Source organism: Mustela lutreola, chromosome 7 (genome assembly GCF_030435805.1).
Source record: "Mustela lutreola isolate mMusLut2 chromosome 7, mMusLut2.pri, whole genome shotgun sequence".
Classification (NCBI taxonomy): Eukaryota; Metazoa; Chordata; class Mammalia; order Carnivora; family Mustelidae; genus Mustela; species Mustela lutreola.
Window position 1 is genome coordinate 145,135,569 of NC_081296.1, and position 23,153 is coordinate 145,158,721.

A 23,153-nucleotide genomic window follows, 5' to 3' on the forward strand; every position below is an offset into this window, starting at 1 on the left:
CTAGCAGTATGCTGTCCCGGAGCTGCTCCTGGAGGTGTGGTGCTGTCCGCTGTGATTCTGACCATCAACAGCCTTGCTGTTGGTGATACAGTAGCAGTTTAAGTTTTCAAATGAGACAAGATGAACTCTAAATGAGACCCATGGTAGTTGCCTCCTTGGAAAATTCAGATTAAAAAGACTCTGTTTTTATGAAAAATTGAGTTGATTTCTCTCAAATAATCGATAAGTAGGTTTTTCATTTTTAGGAATATAAGTGGCATATGGCACAATTCTTAGTGAGGAACACTGGGAACACTGAGGGATATTTAGTGTCCCTAGCAAGTAGTAACCCTTAATAACTGACAACAAAAACACTCATACACATTTTTTTAGGATGAGATTTGGAGGGTGGTAACTCCATTGCTGAATAGCGCAGAAGTGTTTTTTTCCAGAGTAAAAATTCTGATGTCATCTTGAACTATAAACTAAGAAATTGTGTAGAGATACTTGAATTAGAAAATCTGTTTTGTGCATTTCATCCTCAATTATTTATCTAAGATTGTGCTAATGAACCATCAGGATTTTCAAGGAATTTTTATTTTGGGAGGGAAGTGTTCAGTTGTCCTGGATCTTGAAACATTTTAATGGAATACTTTGTGGGATTTTCTTTTTTCTTTTCTTTTTTTTTTTAAGATTTTATTAGAGTGTGAGTGAGTATGCACAACCCCGCACAAGCAGGGGGTAGGGGCAAAGGGAGAGGGAGAAGCAGACTCCCCGCTGACCAGAGAGTCCCATGTGGGCCCCATCCCAGCACCCAAAGGTTACGAACTGAGTGGAAGGCAGATGCTTAAACGATTGAGCCACCCAGGCTCCCCCTTTGTGGGATTTTTTCTGTTTTTTATTTTTATTATTTTATTTATTTTTTATTTTTTAAATTCAATTAACATATAATGTATTTATTGGTTTCAGAGGTAGAGATTAAGTGATTTATCGGTCTTCCATCACACCCAGTGCTCATTACATCACATGCCCTCCTCAGTGTCCATCACCCAGTTAGCCCATCCCCCCACCTTTCTCCCCTCCAGCAATCCTGTTTGTTTCTTATTCTTAAGAGTTTCTTAGGTTTGTCTCCCTCTGTCATTTTGTCTTGTTTTATTTTTTCCTCTCTTCCTGCATGATTCTCTCTTTTGTTTCCTAAATTCCACATACCTGCGAGATCATATGATGACTGTCTTACTTTCAGATGATTGACTTACTTTGCTTAGCATAACACCCTCTAGTTTCGTACACATTGTTGGAGATGGTGAGATTTCTTTTCTTTCTTTCTTTTTTTTTTTTGATGACCGAGTAGTATTCCATTGGATATACACACCACATCATCTTTATCCATTCATCTGTTGATGGACATCTGGGCTCTTTTCCATATTTTGGCTTGGCTCTTGTGGACTTTGCTGCTATACACACTGCCCCTTCAGATCACTACATCTGTATCTTTTAGGAATACTCAGTAGTGCAATTGCTGGGTCTCGGGTAGCTCTGTTTTCAACCTTTTGAGGAACCTCCATGTTGTTTTTGGGAGTGGCTATACCAGCTTGCATTCTTTGTGGGATTTTCTAATAAAATATTTAATATGTTCGGTACTCAAATTCTTACTTCCAGTCTCTTCCAGCTTCTCTTCAGATCTTTTTGATCTCAGGTATTGGCAGCTATATCCCTGTAGTTGTTCAAGCTAGAAATCTTAGAGTCCTCCTTGACTCCTGTTTTTCTCATAATTTGATGAAGAATCCTTTTGTCTCTACTTTTAGTATCCGTTGAAATTCCTGCTACTAATTGCTATCTGCTGCTTTCCCACTAGTCCAAGCCATTTATCATTGTTCTGTTGTATTACTCTCATTAACTATAGTTTCCTTGGTCTGTCCTAGCCCAGCTACTAATGGTATAATGGTTATTCTCAGCCAGCATACGAAATGATATTAAGCCAGATCATGTCTTGCCTGCTTAAAAACTGTAATGGCTACCATTCTCATTTGGAAAGAAGTTCAAGTCCTTCCTTACTGTGGTTTGCAAGCTTTTACCTAATCTGGACTACTCATTATGTCTCCGGCCTCATTTCCTGTTTTAAGTTTAAAATCCTTTATCCATATGTCTTGGGGCCAGAAAGGTAATAAAGGTAATATTCCTTGTAGGGCTTGGAGCAACATTTGGTAGTCAATGACAGCATTTCTTCAGGGAACTGTTCGGGATTCACATTAAGCAAAGGTAGAGACCATATAGCCACAAATAGGTTAGATCAGGGTTTGTTGTTACCAGATGAGTTTTGGTGCCAATTTTGGGAAGAACTTACGTTTTGGGAGCTTTGGGGATTTCTAGAATTGCTCTTAAGGGATTATGGATTTTGATTTTTTTTCTTCTCTCCAAAGGCCTTTTTGTTGTTCTTCAAACATCCCAGACATGAGGACATTTTATCTTTGACCTTGGATCTCCCTGGAATGCGGTTCCATCAGTTATCTTTGCTTACTTCACTTTGATTTCAGTCTCTGCTCTGATGTCCTCTCAGTTTCTATGCTGAGCTTCTTCTTTTCTTCCCTACTCAGTTTTCTCCATAGCACTAGCATCATTTGATATGAATTTTTTTTTACTTTGTTGTTTCCTGTTTTTTGTATTGTCCCTACTAGAATGTAGACTCGAAGTTCTTTTGGTCTCTCATTCTCTACTGTATCCCCCATGCCCGGAACAGTGCGAAACAGTATAAGTGCTCAATAAATAATTTGTCATATGACTGAATGAATTAATTTTTCCATTTGGGGATATTCTGGAACTAATTTGGATGAATTTATTTTTAGCATTTTCTTTTTGTGCCTGTGACCTCTGTTATTTGAGTTATTGTACAGTAGAAGATGGTGAATACTTAAAGTTTTATCCTGCACATTTTTGAAAAGGTATCTTTGGATTTAGTCAAGTTTGACTTTTGCTGCTTTTGTTACATAATTGGGCTAGAATTTTAAATAGTGGTAGCACAAAAGGGTATGAAGAAGCCCCCCGCCCCAAAATTCTGCTGTTTTTTTAGAGTTCCTCTTTAAAGTTATTATTTTAAGAGTAATAAACTGGAAGAGTTAGTATACTTTGTGCTTTTATTCATTGTGTAGACCTCGTGGTATAAAAGGTACTTAAGAGTTTGATTAGGCAATGGATTATGTCAGATGAGAGGTAATTTTGGCCTGATAGTTTTATGCACAGGATTGATAGAAAGTGATCCTTACTTAGAATAGCTTATCCTGGTTTAACTGTCCTTGTTAAAATGTTTTCGTTTCTTGTAACAATTTCATAATTGTGTAGTTTATAGGCAAGCAATAAACAGCAAGATGTTTGAGGTGGACATGAAAATTGCAGCAATGCATGTAAAAAGAAAGCAACTCCATCAGCTACTACCTAGTCATGTTCTTCAGAAGAAGAAAAAGGTAAATTTAGAAAGTACTTACAAAAGCATTACTAGCATAATGTTTTTACTGTGTTCAGCCTATCCCTACTTCAGCATTTAGACTCCGTTTAAGTCATGCTTGAAGTAGATCACAGCATTTAAAAAATCTGTTCCAGGGAGCAAGTTCCAGTTTGTGAAACCTTGCTCCCAGGCGTGTTTCTTGCACATACTTGGAGACCTCAGACAGACTAGTGGCTATGCTTTCTGTCCTTATTTTACATAGACTTATAGTCTCTTTCAGAGTCTATTTAATACCCACATCAGTAGCTAATTTCCTTTCCTTTAAAAAGTAAATTATGTAACATGTGGATAAATTACATGACTTTTTATAAAATGGCTTTGTTTGATTAAGAGTATAGATGTGTATTATTAAAAAATTAAGTTATTGAATATAAAGATCACAAACAGAGGTGACCAGAGTTAATGTTTTGTAGCATGTCGTTCTGGTAATAGTGCTTCCTGTCAAATAACTTACAGCCTTATTTTTCTTTAATTTATTTATTTACTGACTTACTTATTACATTTTTTCTTTAAATAACTATAAAGGACATTTTTTTCTTATTAAAACTTACTGTAAAGGACATACTAGAATTTTAGTGCAGAGATGACAGTTACATTTTTACTTTATGTGATTTCAAGAATAAGTGGCTAATTTCTATAATGGAATATACATTGCAGTGAAAATGAATGGGTCAGAGCTACATATATTAGTATGTTCAATTAAAAGGTTCTGATGAATATGTATTATTTAATTTAATAATTTTAATTTTATAAGTTTAAAAAATATAAAACAATATATTATTTAAGAGAATATGAAAGAAAAGTGTAGCATATAGTATGATATAAGCATCCAAATCAAGGCAAAGAACTTTGGAGTAGATAGGCTGGCTCAGTTTCAGTTCCACTGCTTCCCTGCTGTGACTTGTGCCACCTGTATAATGAACATCACGTTCTGGATTTGCTTCTTCTCTAAAATTAAGATAATTTCCTCATTAGATATTTTGTGAGGATGAAATGAGTTAATACCTGTAGAAAATGGTTTCGACTAGTGCTTTAGCACATAGCAAATGCTCGTATTTGTTTCTGTTGCCATCACCATAACTTGGGGGTAGAGGTACTTGCTTTTTGAGTCTGGTCTAAAATGCAGTTTTAAAAGGCACTTTTGTTTTTAAAGTAACTTGGTACATTAAAGCCTTTATGTGACTTGTTTTCTTCTCATCCTAATGCTTTTATGAGTTAACTAATCTAGAAAGTGGCAAAAAGTACTGTTCTTTTCTCAAGCCATTTTATTTATTTGTAATAAAATATACATAAAGTTTGCCATTGAATGATTTTATTTTTAAACTAAAATAATCAAGCCAGACATTTGTCTTCTGATTGCTCCTTGGTGTTATTAATGAGTTTAAGCATCCATACTTAAATGTATCTTTACTCCATGTAAAAACATATAAACATTTTGTGTGTTTTCAGAAGTCAATGTAAATAGATTGTTACGTTCTTTAACATTATTTAGCTATTTCTATTTTATTAAAACATCTATTTATATCTGAGGTAATTAGATTTTCCAGAACCCTTTATTCTCCAATTACCTTTTAAAACCCCTATTCACATGGTATTGTTGCTATTTGAAACAACAAAAGTATAGTTTAAGTAAATTTTATTTTTATTCTATTTCTTAAGGTATTATCTATCTAAATATAATCATCTAGAAACAAAAAGGATTATTAGCATTCAGAAATAACTTACTTAGTCTAAACGTTGTTATTTATCAAATAAAGCTTAACCGTACTCTCATCACCCAGTAATAGCTACTTTTCGCATTCCAGTGTGTGTTTCTGCATAGTCTCTTGGTGCACATATGTAATCACATATCATGTATTTTTAAAAGGTTTTTGATGGTACATGCCCTTTTGTGACCTGCTTTTTGGGTGTTTATTATGTGTCCAAATTATATTACATTACAGATACAATGTGGCTGCTTAGTATTTCTTTGTGTGGCTATAGTATGACTATATCTTTACTTTATTTGACATCATTTGGATTATTTCTAAGTTGTAGTGAAAAAACACTTTCTTGTTTTTAGAAGTAGTATCTAGAAATCTAGATCCATGAATCTTTTCTTAGACTCTTCTTGATTTCTTCCTTTTATTAACTGCTGTTTATTTGCAAAGCACTGTATGAATGTTTTTCTATGTTTTTAATGATAAAACAACCCACAAATACTGTCTAATAGAGGAAACCAAGTGGTTAATAAATTTGCCCATGGTTGTATAATAGGAGATGTGAATTCGACCTAGGTTTCAGTGCACGTGTGTTTATTTCTCTTTGTAGTATGTTCTGTCATTATTTATCTTTTATTAGAAAGTGTGGATAGAACATTTATGGTTTCTTGGTACTGAAGTCTCTCGTGCCAAATTTGGTATAGACATAGGCAAAGCAGAGCAACTGTTTTGTGTTCAAACCAGCCAGTTAAAACCTTCAGGTTCATAGATCATCCTCAGCAGTGGCCTGTTGTTTCACAGATGTTTGATCACCTGGGCAGGAAGGTAACTATGTAGATTTCGTGTAATTTAGTTACTGTACACTGGTGGAGAATGAAATTGGTAGCATTTTTGCATAGGAAAGAAGCTCATTAGAAAATTCTTTTCACAACTGACTTCATAAACATGTGGCATTACCTTCTCTTCCTCTCCATTCTGCCAGGTCTCATCTTCCCCATTTGATTAATATTGATTTATGTACAAAAGTAATGTCTGTAGTGCTAGATCAAAGAATGTCTTGTCCTTTGGGGAACTGGAGCACACACATGCACACACAGACAGACACACGAATGGGAAGTGGGTTTTTGTCAGCAATGCAGTCATCTCCATTAAAATGTTTCTGTAGATAAGTGGAGCACCAAGGCTAAAAAGTATTCTGGAGAAAAAGTTGAAGAAATCAATTGATATTGCAATACTACTGATTGTAGAAACGGAAACTAAGTTCTTTAAAAATCATGCTTTATTTGGGTTTTCCTCTATAAAGTAACATGTTGAGTGCTTTGATTTTTGAGAAGCAGGACTAGCATTAGGATTTACATGTGGATATTAGGTTTCACTTTCAGGAAGTTATTTCTGCTGTTTCTATTTTCACAGGATAATTTATACTATTAGATGTACCGTGTTAAAATTCTAAGTTGGCAGTCAGAGCACCAGAAATTCTTTCTTTTGGGAGAGCCTCATTCATTTATAGATGTTTAGAAGTGGTACTGTGCTGTACTTATTTGATTATTTTTTTTGATATTACTCAATTTTATGTTCATTGTAGAATAATTAGAAATTGGTCACAATCCCCAAAGCCAGAGATATTTATTGCTAGTATTGGGTTTATCGTTAAGACTTTTTCCCTTCTATGTGTATGTGTCTGTATATATTTATAGTTGTCTGAGTTAAGATTCATGTGTTTTCACATTATAGTGCTTTTTAGTGTGCGGTGTATCTTGTGGAGAATGTGTCCTTTTAATGTAGCATTCCTTTCTCCTATTTTCTCCCATGGAAGAATTGTAGAGTAGTCAGGCCTCTTAAAAGTCAGAAGGTGTGTATCTATGAAATCTTCACCTTATATTATAAGTCAGCATGACACTTCTGAGTTTTCATGCACTTACTGATTTATGCTGTGTAGTAGGAATCATTTTTCAAAGTAAAAGATGTGGGTGAAATATATATTTGACTAAATATTTTATTAATTGCAGCATTCAACAGAAGGTGTCAGATTGACGCCTCTGAATGACAGCAGCCTCGACTTGTCTATGGACAGTGATAACAGCATGTCTGTGCCTTCACCTACGAGTGCTATGAAGACCAGTCCATTGAACAGTTCTGGCAGCTCTCAGGGGTAAGGAAATTGAGGGAGGGAAGTGGACTGGCTGTTCGCTAAACACATTTGATGAATCCTCTTTTTAGAGTCTTCTTTTTTTTTTTTTTTAAAGATTTTATTTATTTATTTGACAGTAGATGGAGAGGCAGGCAGAGAGAGAGAGAAAGAGGGAAGCAGGCTCCTTGCTGAGCAGAGAGCCCGATGCGGGACTCGATCCCAGGACCCTGAGATCATGACCTGAGCCGAAGGCAGCGGCTTAAACCACTGAGCCACCCAGGCACCCCAAGAGTCTTCTATTTAGCATATTATTTTTATTCCTTCTGATTCAAGATAGCAGTTGAACTTATTTTGGGGGGAAAGTAATTTTTTTTATCCTATTGTGTTGTACTTGTATTCTGTTTTTGAGACAGGTGTATCTTAATTCAAATGTGAATGTGAATGTTAGTGCTGTAATCCCTCAGATTTCACATATAGATGGTCCCTGACTAACATGGTTTGACTTAAGATGTTTTGACTTCACAGCGGTATAAAAGCAGTACACAGTCTGTAGAAACCATAATTTGAAGTCTGAATTTTGACCTTTCCTAGAGTAGCAGTACACCACCTTATGATAGTCTCCTGTGCCTGGCACAGCAGTGAGCCATAGCTCCCAGTCAGCCCTTCGCTCCCAGGGTCAGCAGCCAGTACGCCCACAAGCATTCTGCACCCCTGCGGCCATTCTGGTTTTCCCTCTTAGTACAATATTCAGTAAATAACAGGAGATAGTTAACACTTTTTTATAAGACAGGCTTTGCGTTAGGTGGTTTTGCCCAGTTGTAGGCTAATGAGAGTGTCCAGAGCATGTTTAAGGTAGGCTACGCTAAGCTGTGATGGTTGGTGGTTATGGGTATTAAATCATCTTCGACTTAAGGTATTTTCAGTTTATGGTGGGTTTAACTGGACGTAACACCATCTTAAGAAAGATCTGTATTGAGGCTTCTCCTGCCTCCGGGGAGTATGGTGAATGGACAAGAGAATGGACAAGAGGGACAAAATTGCCTTTCTGTCCTGGGGCTGCTTACATCTGTATAGCTGGGGAGCAGATGTGTGGACATACTAGGGGTCTTCTAAGGAAGGTGAAGGTCTTTGTAGGCTGCTTTTATTTACAGGAATTTATTATTATTATTATTTTTTTTAAAGAATTAAGTGTCTTTAGAATCATTTAACACAGCTAAAACATTTTTGTTAACGAAAGAAATAACATGGCTATGGTGGCAAGAACTAGAACACAAAAAGGCGTATTTAGGTTTAATCTTCTATAAATTTTTCCAGTGTATCCTTGTAGAGTCTTTTTTATTTTTAATGGAAATACGAGGTTACCTTCAAAGGGATTTGTATAAAAGCCTTTTGTATTTTGAATTCATGCACATGTATGTAAAATAGTAACTTCAGAGTAACTGAAGTAAGTAAGTAACTTCAGAAGCTTAAACAACAGTTTCCTGTGTAATACTGAGTAACATCTGTAAATAAGACTTCTGGATTTTAAGTTTGTATATTTGCTTAGCATATTTTGAGTATTTACTATGCTCTAACCATTTTGCCAGCTCTTTCTGGTTTTCTTTCTGCATCTGTGGTGGTGCTCTGGCCAGCTCTTCCTTTCTGTTTAGATCATTAGATGTGTGTGCCTTTGAGGATGCTCTTGTCCTGGCTCAGTATTCTCCCTAGGGGAGTGGGATCATCTGCGCTTGTTGACTTCATTTACTTCTGTGTACCAGTGAACGCCAAAACTTTTTTTTTTAAGATTTATTTATTTGGGGGGCGCCTGGGTGGCTCAGTGGGTTAAGCCGCTGCCTTCGGCTCGGGTCATGATCTCAGGGTCCTGGGATCGAGCCCCGCATCGGGCTCTCTGCTCGGCAGGGTGCCTGCTTCCTCCTCTCTCTCTGCTTGCCTCTCTGCCTACTTGTGATCTCTCTCTGTCAAATAAATAAATAAAATCTTTAAAAAAAAAAAAAAAAAAAAGATTTATTTATTTGGGAAAGCATAAATGGGAGGGACAGAGAGAAAGGAAGAGTGAGAATCCAGCAGACCCTGTGCTGAGCACAGAGCCAGAAATAGGGCTCAATCTCAGGCCCCCAAGATCATGATCTGAGCTGAACCAAGTGATGGACACTTAATCGACTGAGCCATCCGGGCGCCCCCGAACTCCAAAGCTTTAATAAGCTGACGGCCCTGGTTAAATGCAAATGTCTTGTAGGCACCAAAAGTCGAAGTCCTTTCTTGCCGCCGCCACCTTGTCAGGATGTCAGTGTTCCACAGTTGCAGAGTGCCAGCTGTAGCCGAGGGAGTGAGAATAACCAAAGGACTTTGTGCTTTTATTTTTCTTGCAAGGGGTAATTAAAATGAGATTATTTAACTGCGATAGGATTTATTTGAGACAAAAAAGTTGAAGAGATAGAGTAAAGGATGGGTGATTTCAGTTTCCTGAAATGACAGGAGGGAGTAGGATCCAGAACATAGAAGAGGAGGGATGGCTTTGAAAGCCTTTGTTGTTTATCTGGGCCACCGGTTTGCTTTTAGGGTGTCACGAACCTTTAGGAATTTATTTCTGTTTCTTAGACCATCTTCTTATTCATAGCCTTTGACAGGATTTTCTTAAACCTCAGATCCATTAAGTCTTTGCCCCTAAATCAGATACAGATTGTTTTTAAAACTGTCCTGTTTAATAGGTTAGTCACTAGCCACATGTGGTGATTTAAATTGATTAATATTAAATAAAATAAAATACTCAGTTGCTCACCAGCCATATATCAAGTGCAGAGTAGCTTCATCTGTATGGTGACTACCGTACTGGATAGCACAGCTGTGAGACGTTGTTCCAGAGGGTTCTGTGGGATAGCACTGCTTTAGAGTAAGCGCTTTGGGTTGTTGGTCATATTTATCAAATAAAGTCAGTTACTGATGTATACACAGAAGTAAAATGAAAGAATCCTTTCCTTCAAATAATAATTTCCATATTAAATTTTGTTACGGAGTTTTATACTTTCCTGTTTGCGGTTTTCACCTTTTTTTTTTTTTAAATTTTTCTTTTAGCAGAAACAGTCCTGCTCCAGCTGTAACAGCAGCATCTGTGACCAACATACAGGCTACTGAAGTTTCTGTGCCACAAGTAAATTCCAGTGAAAGCTCAGGGGGTAAGGAGATGGGGTTGACAGACTTGAGAATCCTTACACCGTGTTTGGTGTTAGCCTTCATTTTGAAGGGTAGCTTTATTTGTTAAGTGGTTCGAATTTAATTTTTTAATGTTACTGTGTTATTATCGATGAAAAAATAAAACTCAGACTAAAGCTTTACTTGTAACTTGCTGTTGACAGGATTTACTGTAATTTTTCTGGTGTTCATGTACTTCCCTACTTAGGTACATCGAGTGAAAGCATTCCTCAAACTGCCACACAGCCAGCCATTTCGCCACCACCAAAGCCTACGGTCTCCAGAGTTGTTTCTTCAACACGTCTGGTAAACCCACCACCTAGACCTTCAGGAAATGCAGCAACAAAAATACCTAACCCTATAGTAGGAGTCAAGAGGACGTCCTCACCTCATAAAGAAGAGAGTCCTAAGAAAACCAAAACAGAAGAGGTATCTATATATTAGTTAGCCATGGGAATATCAGTCTGCCTATTTTAAAGTACAATAGAAGAAAATCTTTGCGAGCCAAAATTAAGAGCAGCAAGGAAGAAAGCATTTAGAAAATGTTTAGGTAGTGCCTTAGGGCCATAGTGTCTCTTCACCCTTCTACCGTCTCAGTGCCTATCTCGTCCATAAAGCTGGGCCTCATTTAAACTGAGCTTGTCTATAGCACAGTTTAGCATGTCATCTCAGTTTCTCTTTCTCTCATAGCTGTATCTTTTATGTGTACTGATTCTTTGATAGCCCCTTTGGATATAGTTCCAGGATCCAAGTAGAGTTTTAGAGTTTCTTACACTGTACTTGGTGTTACAGGGTTACTGAGAGGTTTTTAGGGAATTCTTACTGAATAACTGGCCAAAGTTTAAAGTCAGATTAATTTTGAGACCTTGAATAACTGCTTCCTCCAACCCTTCAGGAAAATTTTCTCACAATACTTTTCACTTTTTATAGTGGCCAATTTGCCTTGCCAAAGTCTCAGATAGTTTTAGGGAAACCATTAAAAGTGTATGTTGATTTTGGTGTGTGTTTTGAAATATAAAACAGAAGTAAGTAGGCTTGTCACACAATTTCATTGCTCCCTGGACTCACTCTCCTGTTTTTTTCCAGTTAGTAGGACAGTCACTGTTGTCTCAGAGATGACAGTCGAAAAACTAATTTCATTGTGATTTTTGGTTGAAATTTTGTTCCTTAGGAATTTACTTATTTCATCAAAGCTTCTTTAGAATGGGGAAAAAAAAATCTGGATTTTTCTCATGAGAGTGTTTTGCTCTGTAATAGTGAAATGTTATTGTCACTAATTTGTAAGTGTTCTATTCCCCAGCTTATTCTGAAGCATATTGGTTTAGGTTTTTTTTGAATATGGTCCCTGTTAACTGAATATGAATAACTTGATGAATTTTATCACTCTAATGGTCCTGAATTAAGAATGATTATATCATATCATGCTTTACAACTCCTATCCTGAAAACCCATCTGTAGTTAATTTTTAAGGCAATGATTTTCAGCCTTGCTTGTATATCAGAATTTTTCAGAGTGATTTTTCCCTTCTTCCTAATAGAGATTTTACAGCCTCCTCCAGATACGCTGAATCAGAGACTCCAGAAGTTAGGCCTGGGAATCTTTTATTCAGACCCCCAATGCTGCATGACTGTGTAGTGCAGCAACCTAAAAGTGTGCTGGTTTTGGTGAAACTGCACATTTTGTGTGTCTCTTGATACTTGTTTGGAATTTGGCAGAGCATTGCAGAATTCAGAATTCACATTTCTTTTGATCTTAGTAAAGTACAGGTAAGGATAACTGGAGATGCCTATTCATTCTGTTTACTTCTGTTAATGGTTTAATCCCTTAATGGCTCCTGAGAGCTCTGACCCATGGAGTACCGGCATAATGTTGGTAGTTTCATTTGCACTTACCTTAGTAGAAAACACTCCTGTTTCCTGTCTAGATACGAAGGCAGTAGGATTATAGGATTTTTTAACTTACTATGGACAATTTTAAGTCTATACACAAGTAGAGAGTCATTTCCGCTGCAGCTTTGGGAACAGTGGGCTCTGTCACCTTCATTCTTTGGGCCTTTTCCATCTCCCTCTGTCTGTATTACAGAAATTAAAAATCCAGACCTCATATATCATCAGTATTTTTTAAATCATGTATCTAAAAGATAAGATTTACAAAAAAGAAAGCATAAACAAACTAAACTTACCCTGCTTAGAAAAATCAAATATCTAGTCAGTGCTCAACTGACCCCCATTGCATCATCAGTGATTTTTTTTTTTTAAGTCTTTGTTCCATTCTGTAACTATATAAGATCCCTGTATAGCTGATTGATTGATTTCTCTTAAGTATTCTTTAAAACCGACTTCCCTCCCTTTTTTCCTTGCAATTTTTTTTTTTTTTTTAATGTTTTCTCAGAGTCTGGGTTTTGTTTCTGGCAGCCTCATGGAGTTGACTAACAAAAACAGCTTTATGATATACAAGAGACGTGAGGGTCTGAGGTATCTCACAGGCTGATCTCCTCATTGCCCAGAAGGAGGAGCTTGAGTTTCGGTGGTTTTTCTGTTTATAAAGCTAATTAAAGTCAGTCAGGATTAGAACCCAGGCCTAAATCTCATGGTGCTAAAGGAGAAGATTATTATGAATATCATCACTTTGGAGTTCTCCTCAACTGGATCTCTTATTCTCTGTTAATGAGTACTTGGTATTAGAAATTTTAACCAGAAAGAAACACTGGTCTTAATTAATCATGCGCTAACATGTGTACAGACAGGTTCAGGGTGCTCAGGAGGTGTACTGCCCCTTGATTTGCATCATAGGCGAAGGCTTTACAGATATGTAAAATAAAAATAGACTAATGTTTGCCCTGGATTGTATGGTTAAATGATGCTACCTATGTATTTTTAAACTTTTTTCTTATGGAAAATTTCAAACATGTACAAAATTTTAATGAACAGTCCTGTTTGTATCACTTCGCTTCCACATTTACCGGCCCACGGCCAGCCTCCTCCATCTCCACATCGACTTCCTTTCCCTTGTTATGAAGCAAATCCCAGGCATAGCATTTCAGCCCTAAATATTCTGTGTGTATCTAAAGATAAAGACTTCTGAAAACACAACTACAGTCTATTATCACCATATGTGTGTGTGTGTACATATCTATGTATGTATATGCCAGTATATTTACAAGTATTAGCAATAATTCTATAATGCTGCGTTTCCAGTCAGGTTTGGTATTTGCCTAGTTATGACAAATTTCTGTTCTTGAAGTTTGTACTGTTTTCAGGGTACAAATATAAGGCCCTTATTAGAATTTCTTAACTGTTAAATCTCTTCTACTCATAGAAACATAGTTTCTATGTCTTATTATAAAGCTGCATTTAAAATTATAATTATGCCTAGTAAATACAGCAGAGAAATTAGGGTTAAAATAGTTATTCTTACAGGGATGTTAATTGCAAATATGGGAAAGTGCAGCCATCTTTGGCCTCCCTTTTCCTTCCTTTATCAAATGAGTTGTTTTTTAATATAACTATAATAAATTAAAAAATTAAGACTGGGAAGAGAGCATTTCTCAAACCACCTGTTCTTCAGGATGTTACTAAGTTTTACTAAGCAAGGGGGATTCTGTGATTAATTAAGTTGGGGAAAGTTAAAGAGGTACTCTTTATAGAACTTCTTAGAACCTTTTATAAAAAGTGCTGATATGTATGTGAATTTCCCAGAATGGCGGTGATAGGATTCCAAGTTTCTAAATTGTTAGATCAAAGAACTCTTTTTTTTTCCCTCTTTCTTACAAAAAATATTTTATGAACTTAGTGGTTTAGGAAAGTACTTCAGGTGGTATTGATTAATAGTAACAGCTTTCTTCATATTCTTTGTTTGGAAGATATTGAAGCCAAATTAAATATGTTACATTAAAATTTTTTTTTCAAGTGAATGAGTAATCTACTTTTAAGCCATAGTTGATTTTACAGGTTAAATTATTTTATAATTTAAAAATTTTTTTTATCAATTAAAGCATTGATTGGCAGATAATCTAAATTTTTCATTTTAGAGAATAAAGCTTTTCTTTTCAAAAACAGGATGAAACAAGCGAAGATGCTAACTGTCTTGCTTTGAGTGGACATGATAAAACAGAAACAAAGGTATACTAATTTAGCCTTGGAATACATACACAAGAGTACGGAAGATGTGATAGAAATGTCTCTAGAATATTGTATTGTCTTTTTGTTCTCTAGGTTGTAGGTTGCTTTTAGTATTCTTTTTAGAGAAGTGTTTGTCCCTTTTGAACGTTAATTTATAATGCTGAAATTGAATTTCTCAAATGTTTGAGGTCCTAATAAATGCAGGGCAATCTGGGTGGGTACTGAATGGCATAAAATGACAAGTGAGCCATGTTCCATGCCTTTAAAGGAACTTGTAATTAAGTAGAGAAGATAAGAGATAGAAGCAACTAATTATATTATCAGAGAAGATCAGAGTAATTGAGGCTGCTGTGGTGGTGTGAAGGACAGGAGCAGTGGGATGTTATTTCTGACTGAAGAAGTATTAAGAGGCTTTGTAGGAAGACCTTGTAGTATTTGACGTAGTCCTTGAAGGATATGTAGGATTTGGGGCAGTCCAAGATGAGAAGGTCATCTCACTCTTGGTGCGAACGTAGGCTATGTTTTGAGAACCAGTTTTTGGCAGAAGGCTCTGGCAAGAGCCTTTTGGAGTGCATGGGGCCTGAGATGAGAGAGTGGTTTAGCCGAACCACATTAGACTCCGGACATCATTTTTTCAGAAATTGGAATGTACTGTAGGCTTTTAACTTTTTCTTCATATTGTAGAAAATTTGGAAATCCTCTTCCTCCCAAATTATTCCCATAATCGACATTTTAGGAAGTATTCTTTTGGTGTCTTGATAGATTTTATTTGGGCACACGTACTAATGCCTTTTGCTTTCAAATCTTTTTATTCACTCTGTAAACCAGGAAAAATTGTTCCTGTGATGATATAATTTACAAAATATTAATAGCTATCTTAAGGCCATAACCATATTGTATTCAAACAGTTCCAATTGTTGTAGTTATTTCTGTTAAAAAAAAGAGAGTTCTTCCTTACTGTAGTATTGACTGTGGGTAAATACCTGCCGTCCATTTATATTTATTAGACTAGATTTTTTTTTTTAAAGATTTTATTTATTTATTTGACAGAGAGATCACAAGTAGGCAGAGAGGCAGGCAGAGAGAGAGGAAAGCTGGCTCCCAACTGAGGAGAGCCTGATGCAGGGCTTGATCCCAGGACGCTGAGATCATGACCTGAGCCGAAGGCAGAGGCTTAACCCACTGAGCCACTAAATTAATGAAAGAGGAGTTACTGAGGCAAATAATATGCTTACTTATAAAACTCAGTAGATCACTCCAGTTTGTGCTTCAGAAAATCTGTACTTCCATTTCTGTTACCTGCATCCTGTTTACCCTCTTTTGTTTCATAAGAGAAAATTGACATTTCATTGTTTTATTACTATCTATGTTGTTTTACAGAAATTCAGATTTTTACATGTTTATTTTCATCTGTTTCTGGGTATATGTAGTAGTTTGTTTTGTGCACAGCTTTAAAAGCGTTGAGAGCAGTGGCATGACGTGGTTCTCCCTGTATTTTCAGATAGCACAGAGTAGATCAGGGCATTGATTATTGAGGAGGCGGGGGGAAAACAAACAAACAAACAAAAAGGAATATTTTAGGGACTTTTTTCTACTTTTAATCAAAGGTGTGGGAGCAGTTTTTATCCTTTTGAAAAGGTAGTTTTATTTAATAATATTAACCAGGTTTTGTTTTTTTCACATAAGCTAGGGCTTAGATTTCTAGTGTATTAATTATTGTCTGGGCAACATTTCATAATGTGCCTGTGTGTGTCTTTAATTATTATCTGCTCCAAATGTCTAAGTTGGAGGTAGTTGGAAAGTCAGGAGATATTCTGACTGTGCCCATGGAGTTAAAGTAGGCAAATAGAAATATAAGTGATGTGATGGGCGAGGCAGCCCGCGCCAGGCTCACTACATGATCTTGTGATGTGGTCTCACCTCTCTTGATCCTCCTGTTTTCCAAGTTGTCTTCTTTATTAGCCACCAAACCCAGTCATGTTCTTTTATTCTTTTTTTAAGTCTCTTTCCTCCCCCGTCCTCTTTGTCTCACAGGAACAACTTGATACAGAGACAAGTACAACTCAATCAGAAACTATTCACACAGCGGCTTCTCTGTTGGCCTCTCAGGTACTAAGTGCAAAAAGCAAGGAGAGTTTTATAAATGTTAAGATTAGTGTGGTATAATGAATTAAAATGAGCTTATACAGAAGACTGTTAAAATTTTCACTGTAACAGTAATTAACTCACTAGCATATCAGTGTGTATCGTAGTTTCAAGGTAGGGCATCAGATTCGATAGAACCGTTGTTTTGCACTGTCAAGATGCTAACCCATCCCCTTATATGTTATTTGATACTGTAAATTATTTAAATCCTCACTAATCACAATATGCAGTAGTCATATAAAGGTTTTCTCTACAGATCAAAGAGTGAATTTTGAGTCATGACAGAATTAAAAAACATTTCTTTGTGGATCTTTTTGTGAGGTTAAAATGATATTTTCTTTATAAAATGTGTTTCTGTCTTACATTTTACTCCTGATTTTCAATTATTAATGTAACCCATAATTATTTCAAATTATTTATTTGTCCTAGAAATTCTGTGATAGTCCCTTCTTACATACACTAGGCACCTAGAATCAATTTCTTTTTGAATACTGATTGGTGAACCTTCATTTTGTTTGTGAAACAATGGTTTTCTTTTTGAACCTTTCAGTTTGAGTATATTTGGAATCTAGGGTATACTCTGACACAAAGTAAATACTTCTTTAAGTAGACGTGGAGCTGGTGATGCTCTGCAGCCCCACTGAGATCATTGCTGCTCACGGTGAGGCTGCAGAACTGACGCAGAGATATTTGCTGCTTTGTGGCTCAGAGTTATTTTAATGTGGTAATTTTAAGATGTGTTTTTGCTAACTATTAACCCTCATAGCCTCTAAAGGGAGAAATACATTTTGACTTTCTAGAATGTCTTTTATTTCCATAATTTTTATCTAATAAAAATTTGGGATAGAGGAAGTAACTAAAACAACACGAGGAAATGTGCTTGGCATTGATACCCGGACAAAGTAGTCTCTGTCAGTCTTAAGCTCCTGTGATGTGACTGCATGTCTTTTAGCCTGCCACATTACAATGGGGAACTGTTTTCAAAGTTTGTCTTATTAAATTCATCCCTATGGTGATGAGTACTCGTGGGTAATTTACCTTTTTGTATTTTTATGGGGAGGTAGAAACTTAATTTCTAATGGAAAGATTTGTAGAGACATTAAGAGAAAAATGACCCAGTTAATAAAAAAAAATGATGATGTAGATTACAAAAAAAAAAACACCCCTATATTTGGTGATATAAGGGGTATATTTCTTTCCGGGAGATAATTATACTATTGTGGCTGTGTGTAATAAAGAATCCTTACTGTTTTAAGAATGCTTGAAATACTTAAAACACATCTCTGGGATTTGCTTCAGAGTAAGCTTGGGAGTGAAGGCGGGGGGGACAGTGGATGGTTCTGGTTGGGCTGCTGGCTAAGCTTGGTAATGGCTACATGGGATTCATCATAGAATGCTCTACTTGTGTGGATGCTTGGAATTTCCCATAATAAAACATTTAAAAATTTATCTCTCTGTTTTTGAATGGTAAAGAAGGCTTGTGATTTAATTGTTTTTTTAACATGAAGTTTTCCTAAAATTTAGAATAACTAAATTATTGCTGAGTTGTATAGATTTAATTTAATAATGTGTAGGGTCAGAAAATAATGTCTTGGTAACTGCTTCTCCAGTGTGTGAGGTGAACTTTAAGTGTTCTCCCACACGGGGGTGCTCCAGCACCAGTTAACTTCACAACTGTTAGTGTTACTACAAGTAAACACAGTTTAACATGACTTTAATAATTATATGATAGGTCATTCTTAGAGGAGTGTGGCTGTAAAAGCTGTATTTTAAAATTACTTAAGAGTTTTCTGTGTATTGCTAAAATATTCATATTTTATTATCTTAAAATTACAAGTATAGAACAAATAATTTTATAGTAATAGCATATTTATTTGCACTTTATTCTTGTTTCTCTTTAAAATTTTTAGTACTTCTATGGTAAGGTTTCCATCCATTTCTTAGAGAGTCAAGCAGTGGAACGTAAATCTCCTTTTTAAGTTAACAGTGCTTTGAACAATATTGTGTTCTTTGCTTTCGTTCTCAGAAAACATCCAGTACAGACCTTTCTGATATCCCTGCTCTCCCTGCAAATCCTATTCCTGTTATCAAGAATTCAATAAAACTGAGATTGAATCGGTAAAAACAACCTCAGGGGTCCATAAACAATATCTGCCAACTCAACCTGTTGTCTTCAAATGCTAAAAAAGGAGAATGGAGGGTACAAGACTAGACATGACTGAAAATGGATTTAGGTTTTTTTTGTGACCTCCCTTACTGGGCTAATCAGCACTTGATCGGAAGTCCAGGTTAGTATGTGAAGCCAGGAGTACTATTATTATTGTGTTAGCAACAGTTGCATTAACTATTTCAAAAAATTACTGCCTTTAACAAAAAAACAAAAACAAACAAACAAAAAAAACCAACCTCAAGCTATATTTGTATCCATAATTTGACGTCTGGATTGGGTTTATGTTTGATGCATTGTTTGGAAAATTTGCAATACAAACTGGCATAAGAATTCCTTGTTCAATGATGCACTTTTATGTATTTCTTTATTAGAAAGTAGAACTAATTTTAGATTTTCAGCTTGATGGATTTTTATTTTTTCCTGAAAAATTTCCTTTACCATTAGTCTTCAAATTGGATAGCATTGTGCAGCGGCGCACTGTTCTGCTTCAGAGAAAGGACGGGAGGACATCTAGTTCAGTCCCTGTGCGGTAGCTGCGGCCCTTAACAATGAAATGTCAACTCGAAGGGTGTATATTTGACATTGAAATAATAATTAGGAAATAGTTGGTTTTGATGGGGTCATGATTAAGAAGTGATATATTAGTTTTATTTATAGAATTGTTTAGAGTGCATACAAATCAGCGATCAGCCAGCAGATATTTTTCTTTGAGCTTATTAAGCTCCATATTCTTTTGCCTTCAATCTGTTGTCTTTGAAACAAAGCTTTGTGCTCCTTCCCCCTTTTCTTTTTCCCTATTTGCTTACATGCAGAAGATAGAACTTAATTTCATAAGAAACAAAATGCCAGTATTTTCTTAAGCCATGATGTGAAACCAATGATCCTGTGGCCATGTGGCACAGAACACTAAATTTCGGTCTTGTGGCTGAAACTTTAGGGTGACTAAAAGAAATGCGAGTGGAACGTGATGCCCTATCTGGGACGGCCATTTGATCTCTGGACAGGCGGAATTTTGTACACTCCACAGAACTCCTCTCTGTAGTAAAGTTGATTTTCAATTTTAAACACGTGGGCAAAAGGCATTTTCTCCAAGAATTTTAAAGTAATTTTTATTTTTAAATGGTTGACCAAAATTTGTCAGTAAATTTTACATGTAGAAACATTTTAAAAATCATTTCTAGCAAGCACTTGGCATCTAGTCAGCTCTCGACTCCTTTTTCATTTTGTTTTATCCGATCAATAGATTAGGAACTCCTTTCTGCAAAGAAAAGAAGTCCTCATAATTAAGCAGCAGAGCATCCATCGTCATGAAGTATGAGGGGTGCCGGATGTTGAGAAACTTAGTTATTCTTTCCTAATCTGGACAAAGCAGACCTAACGCTTTCTGATGAGCATGTTTATGACTCTTCATCGTGCTCCGTCCTATCACATGTGCATTTTTCATGTTAAACTGCAGTTACTTAAACTCTTCCCCATCCTCCTAAATTAATTTTCCAAAGTTGGAGTGTAGTTTTCCCCTTAGGCTATGCATTAATTGAGGCTTTCTTTTCAACGTACCTTATGATGTCGAGTAGGCAGTGTTTCCGCTTCCCACACCTTCGCTCCGCACACTCACCTTGCCCTTTCTCCCACCACCTAAGAAAAAAGATGGTCATGCTAACAGGTGAAGTGTACAAGGTGTGTGTGTGTGTTGTGTAGCTTCAGAGTTAGATTGAAATTGCCAGGCACAGATTTAGTCTTGTCATTTTGTTTACACATTGGGGGAAAAAATTCAGTTTATTAAACGTTTCATGTAACTGCACCCAAGTTTTGCCAAGCTGGAAACTTGGACCTTTTCTGTGTAGTGACTTTTTAATTCTAGTTTTCATAACCTGGAGATCAGACTGTTGCTTTCGCATGATGTATGTAGTGTCTCATGACTGGAGTTTGCTTTGTTTTATAGTATCTGTACTCCTTGTATTTTTCAAGAGCTATTTTGTAAACAGATGATGTATTTCTCCATTGAAAACACAATAAAAAAAAAAAAACAGCACAATCCCACAGTCGGCTGGTTTCTTTTGACTGACTTTATTTCTCTTGTTTTTCAGTGATAAATTGGTTCTGCTTTAAAAAGTTTATAGTGTGGCCGTAAGTGAAGATTTGCAAAAGAATGTACTTTGTTTACATTTAGAGACGATGTGCTTCTGGTTCTTTATGCTGTGGCAGCCTAGTATTAACCGATACCTTCCGTGATCACTGTTCTTCATAGAAATGATCATTGGGGAGGAAAACATGAATGTAGTCACTAATGATTCCCTCTCCACCGTCCCATTGCCCACAGAACTTATTTTGTGTATGTAGACTCTATGCCTTTTCTGTATATTTGTTTCGTGCATGTAGACCGTGTACTGCTGGTTCATTTCCTTTTCAGAACTGTTGGTTTTCAATGCAGTTGGTGATTATTTCTATGTCAGCAGGTGGCACTGTTGTTTTTCAGTGAATTTAGGATTTATAGACCACAAACCGGCTAGGATCTTCTGTTTCTCATTTTACTAAACCCAAATCAGATACTGCTTTTTTTAAACCCCCAAATGCTCAATATTGGATATGAAAATCATGGATTAGGAGAGAACTGCTTTGAACGTTTGTAATGGCCAGCTCCTGACTCTGGCGATCTTAAGTGCTTCCAGTGGAGGGATGGACCTTCTGATGTCAAAGCCATTATTCTAATGAACATGCAGTTGTGTTTATTTTTTTTCCGAAATTCCAAATTCTGATACCTTTATTATACATAAAACAAGATATGACTGCAACATGGGATGACTTGTCATTAAGCTTTTGGGACTGTTTAGTAAAAGGGAAGATACTGTACAAATTACCCTTGACTCCATTGTTCACATCTACAGAGTTGAACTTGGGGGACTTACTCTACCTCGGTAGACACCTAAACATGGGACTGAATTGCCCACTTTCTGACTTTGATCCCCCACATGGTCTTTTCGATTTTTCGTGCATCTTGCGGAGTTTGTAAAACAATTGAAAGTTGTGTGTTTTGTGGCTCTGGGTATAGTCTGCAATAAAGTTTGTATTTTTCTAATTAACACCTGTTTTTTTCTCCACACAGAAAAAATGTTTTAGAGCTCTGCATAGTATTAATTCTGCCTGCACTCAAGGTGGCAATGAGTGATCAGCAGCTCCAATTAGTAATTTATGTAGGAAAGGGTAGATCGTTAACATCCATAAGCTTGCAGACCAGGCCCTGGGAATGCTCACTGTTCGTGCACTTAAATGCATTTAAGCAAAAAGAGAAACTGTTTATCTAAAAAGGTATTGCATAATCCTTTGGCTATACTTTTGCCTGTTTTAATTCTGATAAAAGAACAGCACAAGGAATATTAATTGCTTTTAGCCCGAATTATGTGTTTTTTGTTTTTGTTTTTAATTCTCTGCTTTATTCCTTTACTGTTTTTTTTCCCAAACCAGAATCCAAATGGATGCTGTCTTAACTTAGCCCTGAACTTCTTGGTACGTGAGCTGTTAAGTGTGTTCTGTAATAAACTTGACTTTCAGTCATACAGCGACAAGTGGTCTGTTTATTTCTGTGTAGTATCTGTTTTTCATATTTGTATAATCAATTTATTCATCCTTTCTCTATACTTACCAGTTTAAACATTCTTGTGACATCTTACATAGCTTTATTGGCATCAAGAAAGATAGCATCAGTATTTCTGAGCCATGAATTTTAGAAGTGGTTGCATATACTTCATCCTAGAACTGATTTCATGTACTTGGGAAGTCATTTCAGCTTCTGCTTCTCTTCCTCAGAGACATTTTTTTTTCTCCGTGTTCTGTGAACGTCATTGTAGCTGATCAGTGATCAATCATACATGGATTTTGCTGAAAGGTTAGAATTTTTTAAGTGCATTTTATTTCTTTCCTCATCTCCCAGTTCACAGGCCTTTCCTCAAAAGGATAGAATTATGCTATACTCGAGTTCACATTTCATAAAGCTCACATTTGTCTGAAAGGTTGTGATTGTAATTACTGTGCTTTTCTTCTGCATTTGCCTTTTTTTTTTTTTTTAATGTTCCACATTTACAGATAGCTAAAAATCGTATCTACAAAGGGAAGAGTATTGTTTAGATTTCGTACCTTAACCACCAACTATTTAGAATGTTAACTTTGGGGGCACGTGGGTGGCTTGATGAATTAAGCTTTCCGCTCAGGTCATGATCCCAGG

The 23,153-nt window shown here is 36.3% G+C and overlaps 1 protein-coding gene across 6 annotated transcripts in view; it reads left to right on the plus strand.

Annotated features, from left to right (window-relative positions):
• PAPOLA (poly(A) polymerase alpha) overlaps positions 1 to 20,974 on the plus strand; it is a 59,216-nt gene extending 38,242 nt beyond the window's left edge. Inside the window, exons 16-22 of one of the 6 annotated variants that reach the window (XM_059183060.1) lie at positions 3,316 to 3,437; positions 7,188 to 7,330; positions 10,385 to 10,482; positions 10,707 to 10,927; positions 14,557 to 14,619; positions 16,654 to 16,728; positions 18,791 to 20,974. In XM_059183060.1, the coding sequence (XP_059039043.1) occupies positions 3,316 to 3,437; positions 7,188 to 7,330; positions 10,385 to 10,482; positions 10,707 to 10,927; positions 14,557 to 14,619; positions 16,654 to 16,728; positions 18,791 to 18,886 (818 nt within the window). In that variant the 3' untranslated portion in view covers positions 18,887 to 20,974. Of the gene's footprint in view, positions 1 to 3,315; positions 3,438 to 7,187; positions 7,331 to 10,381; positions 10,483 to 10,706; positions 10,928 to 14,556; positions 14,620 to 16,653; positions 16,729 to 18,790 lie in introns of all 6 variants that reach the window. The other 5 variants (XM_059183059.1, XM_059183061.1, XM_059183062.1 and 2 more) reach the window with 5 other exon arrangements.
• The last annotated feature ends 2,179 nt before the right edge of the window (positions 20,975 to 23,153 follow it).